Genomic DNA, 7,364 nt, shown 5'->3' on the forward strand with positions numbered 1-7,364 from the left:
CTGCAGTAATACCAACACACACTCTGCACCAGGTCTGTAGTAATACCAACACACACTCTGCATCTAGTCAGCAGTAATACCAACACACCCTCTGCATCTAGTCTGTAGTAATACCAACACACACTCTGCATCTAGTCTGTAGTAATACCAACACACACTCTGCATCTAGTCTGCAGTAATACCAACACACACTCTGCATCTAGTCTGCAGTAATACCAACACACACTCTGCATCTAGTCTGCAGTAATACCAACACACACTCTGTATCTAGTCTGTAGTAATACCAACACACACTCTGTATCTAGTCTGTAGTAATACCAACACACACTCTGCATCTAGTCTGCAGTAATACCAACACACACTCTGCACCAGGTCTGTAGTAATACCAACACACACTCTGCACCAGGTCTGTAGTAATACCAACACACACTCTGCATCTAGTCTGCAGTAATACCAACACACACTCTGCACCAGGTCTGTAGTAATACCAACACACGCTCTGCATCTAGTCTGTAGTAATACCAACACACACTCTGCATCTAGTCTGCAGTAATACCAACACTAATGTATCAGAGGCTGGGAGAAAGTCATGACTGCATGGGATCAAAGAAAAGGACTGTTTGATGCTCTCAGTGACTCTTCTTTGAATTTGTATACATAAAAGGTTTCCAACATTTCCAAACGTCAAATTATATTTTGTAGAAGGTGTTGATAGACATGCATGAATGTTCTGAATAACTGGTCATCTTCTCACTACAAACTTCCACAATATGTTTTAGTCTTCACTCTTCAAACATGAACGGAACTGAACTTGGTGGTAGAACTTCTACCAATCATGTGTCATTTCCAATAACTATACTTATGATTGAGTACCTAGTCCTCCCCTTTTTGGTTCATGCACAGATTCTAAGAGACTGACACTCTTGTGTGGATGTTCGTCATGTCAGGGCCAAACACTTTCAGAAATGATTATCTTTCAAGTATGTGTCTGACAATATCAGTAAAATCTACCTTGCATCACATTGACATCCCCTGGATAGCTGAAGAAGGCATAAACAGAGGGTAGCTCGCTTTCAAGAGTGCTCTGTGGATGATGGAGGAGGGGAGCGGAAAGGTGCAAAGCCGGGCTATCAGGCCGTTCATCTCCTAATAACTCAATATTATTTCTTATAAGTGTGGGCCTTATGAGTAAAGACAGAGATAATTGCGATCCGTGTCTAATCTTTCAGACGGGGAGGATTCTCTTGATGAGGATATTTTGTGAGGCTGATCAATGACCCAGTAAGACTGTGCTCAGGCTCTCAACTGCATCCTCTCGTAGCTGGCTCTTTGAACACGGTTCTGAACCCTCATAAAAGACACCCAGATCACTTTTCATCTTTACCTTGCAGCAGGCAGGTTCACTCTTCCAGTAGCATCATCAGTAGCAGCCCTTTAGATGAGCTGCGTCTCTCTCTCTCCTCCTCTCTCGTTCTCTTTCTTTCTCTCACTCTTCTCTCTCTTTCTCTTCTCTCTCTCTGTCACACAGACTTACACTCAAGCGTCAGGATATGATGGACCTTAATATGCACAGAAGAGCAGAGTCAACAATTCTAACAATCTTTCCAGCATAGAGAAATGTCAGAATACATCACACCAAATTGTCAGACCAAATCAACGTTTTTTTTCTCAACTCTTTGGTATAAAAGGAAGGTGTGTGGGTGCACTTTTCAAATCCCTGAATTGAAAGAAACTTCTACATAATCCCATTGAAAGAAACTTATTTCAATAGGATAATGTATAATTCATAAACATGGGCATTTTATTGACATGCAGCTACATGATAATTGATTGAAGTGTCATCTTATATGGTGTGGTGTTTTACTATAAGGTATGTTTAGTGTTCAAGTTGGATTAGTGTCTTGTGTGTTATTGGGCATGGTGGGAGTGGCCCCAGCCAGCCCCTGTCCCTGTGTTGTAGTATTTGAGACCAGTCTGGAGACCACATGTGGGGTGTCTGTCTAGTCACTGTGTTGTAGTATTTGAGACCAGTCTAGAGACCACATGTGGGGTGTCTCAGTCTTGTCACTGTGTTGTAGTATTTGAGACCAGTCTGTAGACCACATGTTGGGTGTCTCAGTCTTGTCCCTGTGTTGTAGTATTTGAGACCAGTCTAGAGACCACATCAATCAAAATCAAATGTATTTATATAGCCCTTCGTACATCAGCTGATATCTCAAAGTGCTGTACAGAAACCCAGCCTAAAACCCCAAACAGCAAGCAATGCAGGTGTAGAAGCACGGTGGCTAGGAAAAACTCCCTAGAAAGGCCAAAACCTAGGAAGAAATCTAGTGAGGAACCAGGCTATGTGGGGTGGCCAGTCCTCTTCTGGCTGTGCCGGGTAGAGAGTATTTCAGAACATGGCCAAGATGTTCAAATGTTCATAAATGACCAGCATGGTCAAATAATAATAATCACAGGCAGAACAGTTGAAACTGGAGCAGCAGCACAGCCAGGTGGACTGGGGACAGCAAGGAGTCATCATGTCAGGTAGTCCTGAGGCATGGTCCTGGGGCTCAGGTCCTCCAAGAGAGAGAGAGAAAGAAAGAGAGAATTAGAGAGAGCATACTTAAATTCACACAGGACACCGGATAGGACAGGAGAAGTGCTCCAGATATAACAAACTGACCCTAGCCCCCCGACACATAAACTACTGCAGAATAAATACAGCATAAATACTGGAGGCTGAGACAGGAGGGGTCAGGAGACACTGTGGCCCCATCCGATGACCCCCCCGGACAGGGCCAAACAGGAAGGATATAACCCCACCCACTTTGCCAAAGCACAGCCCCCACACCACTAGAGGGATATCTTCAACCACCAACTTACCATCCTGAGACAAGGCCGAGTATAGCCCACAAAGATCTCCGCCACGGCACAACCCAAGGGGGGGGGGCGCCAACACACATGTGGGGTGTCTCAGTCTTGTCCCTGTGTTGTAGTATTGTTGGCGAAGATGTAATACTGTATATTTTGTCTTTGTATCTATTATAGACCTGTTTGGGTAAGGGATCCTTAGTGGAGTGTCTCTCTGTTTTCCTCAGCAGCATATTGTCACCATTCTGAATGTCTACACCATCCATATGTTCTTCTGAAATATCAACACAGAAATACTGGACAATTATGGTTGCGATTTGACACAATTACAACCATGTTCTTGAATTCGAATCACATTTTTCTGGTCGCCCCCCTCCCAAGTCTTGGTCTTGAATCGGTCTCACTTTAGGTGGTCTCGAACACAATACTGCCTTTGGATTTGCCAGTGCTGCTCCTAATGTGACTAATATCCTGTTCTCCTCTTCCTCTGTCTTCCTCTTCTTCTTCTTCTTCTGTATCTACTTCTCAGTAGTACCACTGCACCCTAACATCCCCACTGTCCCTCCACCTCCTCCTCCTCCTCCTCTTCCTCCTGTCTCTCAGGCACCTCCCCCTCCTCCTCCTCTAAGCAACGGATTTCACTTCTCGTTTGTCTAATCAGAGCAAACAAAGTAAGGACTAACAGCATGCTAATGGGATTGAGGCTTCACTAATTCTCCCTAACATGGGTGCTGCTTCACACCTCTCTGTCTGCATGATCACCGCACTGTTGTAATTCGGAAGGTAGTAGATCACCCGTCTCATTACCGTCAGCATATCCACACATCTGCAGGCAGCCAGCTAATCTTAATGTGCTAATTGTCTGTAAATTGTTATTGTAACTTTATCTAAAATGTGTGTTGGGCAGGGTAAGGGGGCATCAAATGCCACTAGCTACGTGAGCATTGTGTGCAATTAACAAAGAAATGAGACACCTTTTGCTTCAGCACCTTGACAGTGGAACAAGTGTTCACAGCTGTATTCCACAACACCAATTATCTCACCATCTGTAGACTGCTAACAGTATTCACCAAAACATGTAGAACAGGGAGAAAAATAAAAGTGACACTATTTTTAATGTGCAAACACATTGGGACTGATCATGATACTGTGTGAGTGTGTCCAGTTAACTTTGGCCTGTGGCACTCTCAGGCTCTCTACTGTACTGGCTCAATCATGCAATCATGTTGGCTATCCTTGACGACTAACCCGATCCCCTTCCTTATCCATGGCACTCTGCAATATGTGTGGGACTGTGTGCATGTCTTTGTGTATATTTGGTGTCTTCCACCTTGTTGGTGTCTGTCACCAACCCTGTCCTGTTTCCTTCTTCATCCATGTATGCTGCTCAGCTGAAAGGGTCGGGGTCAGAGGTTATGATGTGTGGACATTTGGAAATGCCCAAATAACACCTTATTCCCTATATAGTGCACTACTTTTGACCATGACCCATAGGACCTATGTAGTGAATAGGATGCTATTTGGGATGCAGACAATGTGTTTAGAAATGGTTCAGTATGCACAGCCAAGCCTACAATCTGCACTTACATACATATATATTTGGAAATGAAATAGTTGTAGAGTAAACGACAGCTATGTTTGTTTCCAAAGGATACCTAAAGATACAGCTCCTGTATGTGTTCTAAAAGAAACAAACGGTGTTCACTGAATCAGTCTCACACACAGTATGACGTTGTTGTATGACTGTTGTTTTCACCGCTTGGTTTAACAGTACACTGTAGCAATTCATTCAGTTGCTTCAAGTTTGTTGTGAGTTGAGTTTGAGGGAAATAAATGACTCAAAATTCTTCTACTATGTGACATGCTGTACAGAAAGACAGAGCGCAGAGAATGTTTACCAGTTCACCATGTAGTAAGATACAATGATTCATTAATTCCATATGTTGGGTATTTTGGGTTTTGTCTTTCTTGCTTTCCAAAAAGGTGGTTTTCTCATGGTTTTCTATGAGACTAATATTCCCTTTAAAAGATCTGGTGTGTTGTATGATGCACTTTATGTTGTGGTGAGTTCTGCTGCATCATCTTCATTGTGGCTGGGATGCGTTTAGGTTAATAACCTTTACCCATGTACAGTACTGTACTTTGGTATTCAGTAAGACCATGGTATTTGATATTTTTTTTTATAAGTGTGTATATATATATATATATATATATATATATATATATATATATATATATATATATATATATATATATATATATATATATATATATATATATATATATATATATATACTTTTATTTTACTAGCCTAAAATCCTGCTAATACTGTTTGATTGAATCCCAGCTAAGAATGTATTCTTCATTTCCCCCCATTCTTCCATTCTGCTTGGTTTTCTAGAATTTCTCAGTCTTCCTAAACTAACTTGATGTGTTTTGTTGATTTTCCCTCAGCCAATGCGCTTTCTGGACACTAAGGTGCTGTTCCATGATGACAATACAACCTGGATTCTTGAAGAAAGAAAGACTTTGTTTGGTGCTGACAGTTACACTGTTATACAGTAGACGAGTGTTAGTGAACATTTAACCTGCCCTCAGTAGCACGCAGCAGGACTTACTCGCTGATGCATTTTTAGGAGCTAAAATGAAGTAACTATTTTCTTAAGAAAATGTATGTCTGCCGTGAAAGCTGCTGTGCAAATTAACTTTGGAAGTGTCTAACAGATGTTAATCCCATACATGTTATTGCACTTTTAGCATTATACTGTATCATAGTGAAGAACTGAAAGAGATATTTTCAAGGTGAGAATGTTTTGTATTGCAGTGTGATCTGAATTTGGAGGGAACTTTTTAAGTTAATGAGAGTATTCACCAACTAGAAGGTCGATATGAACATGATAAGGTACTGAACATGTGTCATGTTGATTGTATTTTTGTCAAAACTCAGACCATATTCTTACACCAAATCACTTGAAATGTCATTTGTGTTTGTATCTAGCACTGCCAGTCTCTTAATGGCTTGCCAAATGGATTTTTATTTTTGCTTACAACATTGGGAGGAGAATAACATTGAACATAATATTTTCTGGATAGCTTAGGCAGGTTGCACAATGATAATTCTTAAAAATGTAAATATTAAAGATATTAACATGACGTTTGCCTCATCAAATGTTTTGTCTTCAGACAACCGACTCATGCAGTAGTCATAATAATCATTTTAAAATGATATCGATATACTAAGGTATTCAGAGAATGTGAACCCCCAAAACTCTTAGGTCTTATAGCCTATTGTACAGTATTTAATTTAAATAATATGTTATTGCGCCAGTTTAATAATTGTACTACTCTGTGGATGACAGTTGAATAATATGGTTGACTGTGTTGGAATCTTCAAAACCCTTTATCTTGTGCCAGTTCTGATAACCTTCTCTTCATGCTGACCAAAAAGTACAACATGTAGCCTCATCACAGCTCCAAGGATTCTTTTTGAACATTCCTATTGATTGCTTTGCCCTGTTACATTTCATTCTATTATCTGAGAAGGGAATCCAACTTTACAGGCTCAAACCAAATGAGGCAAACTTTCAATACAGAAAACCTTGAAATGTTTCTTTAGTTCAAAGCTTCTCTTTCTTAAAGGGTATTTTTTATTCTGTGTCTACATTTTCAACTGGGAAGGTGGTGGGTAGTAATAACAGTGGTGTATCTGAAGCATAGAATTTATATATTTAAGTGAAAGATCTTTTACTTTGTAAAAGAAACCTCTTGAGACGAACATGGCATTGAACTTACGAATCAAAGATGATGGAATTATGATTCTAAGCTTTTTGCAAGTTACTTTTTCACATGTTCTGTAAATGGAAGGTCAGCTATATAAAAGTCATGACTAGAACCAATTGCAATTGTCTGTCAGTCCTATACATAATTCTACAGTTCAACATATTTGTATAGCATATTCTGCTATCTTGCTTATAGGCTTGGCTCCTTTGTCTGGTGGATCAGTGAACTGCTCTTCCCTCCCTTGTGAGATCTTTATCTTTAATTGGAGAGTAATTACATACCCTTGTCTGTATCATGGTACTCTTTGAAAACACCTGAGAGAGGGGATGCACCTCCCAGAGCTCCACAGTGGGAGCTGCCACATCTCCTCTCTCTCCATGCCATCTCGAGGAGTGGGAGTGTGGGCCCCAGAGTGCCTGCTAGTCCTGGTGGGTATAAGACCCATCACATCCGCTATTCTGCTTATTTTGCAATAAATGGGCTGTTTTTTTCCTCCTCCTGCAGAAATTCACCCAAGACCATCCACTGAGGATTGTGGCATTTCCATTTATTGACGTTTGGCTGCTGGTTCATATACATTGGTTATGCTATGCTCTGGACTTCAAAGAGAATGAAATAGAGCATATTATGCTAATTCTGTCTTGTTCTTTTAACGTAATCAAGGCCTCACACATTAATCCTTTACAAAATGTTCCTCACTGACTCTTGGAAGAGGTTTTCAAACGTAC

General features: G+C 40.7%; 1 protein-coding gene across 8 annotated transcripts in view; it reads left to right on the forward strand.

The window, feature by feature from the left end:
* The window catches only part of LOC110506673 (pleckstrin homology domain-containing family A member 7), a 148,732-nt gene extending 142,723 nt beyond the window's left edge, over positions 1–6,009 (forward strand). For 7 of the 8 annotated variants that reach the window (XM_036963919.1, XM_036963918.1, XM_036963924.1 and 4 more), the window contains 2 exons: positions 3,386–3,527; positions 5,311–6,009. In XM_036963919.1, coding sequence (XP_036819814.1) covers positions 3,386–3,513 — 128 coding nt within the window. In that variant the 3' untranslated portion in view covers positions 3,514–3,527; positions 5,311–6,009. The remainder of the gene's footprint in view (positions 1–3,385; positions 3,528–5,310) is intronic. The other variant, XM_036963917.1, reaches the window with a different exon arrangement.
* The last annotated feature ends 1,355 nt before the right edge of the window (positions 6,010–7,364 follow it).

Source organism: Oncorhynchus mykiss, chromosome 26, assembly GCF_013265735.2.
Source record: "Oncorhynchus mykiss isolate Arlee chromosome 26, USDA_OmykA_1.1, whole genome shotgun sequence".
In the NCBI taxonomy this organism is placed as follows: Eukaryota; Metazoa; Chordata; class Actinopteri; order Salmoniformes; family Salmonidae; genus Oncorhynchus; species Oncorhynchus mykiss.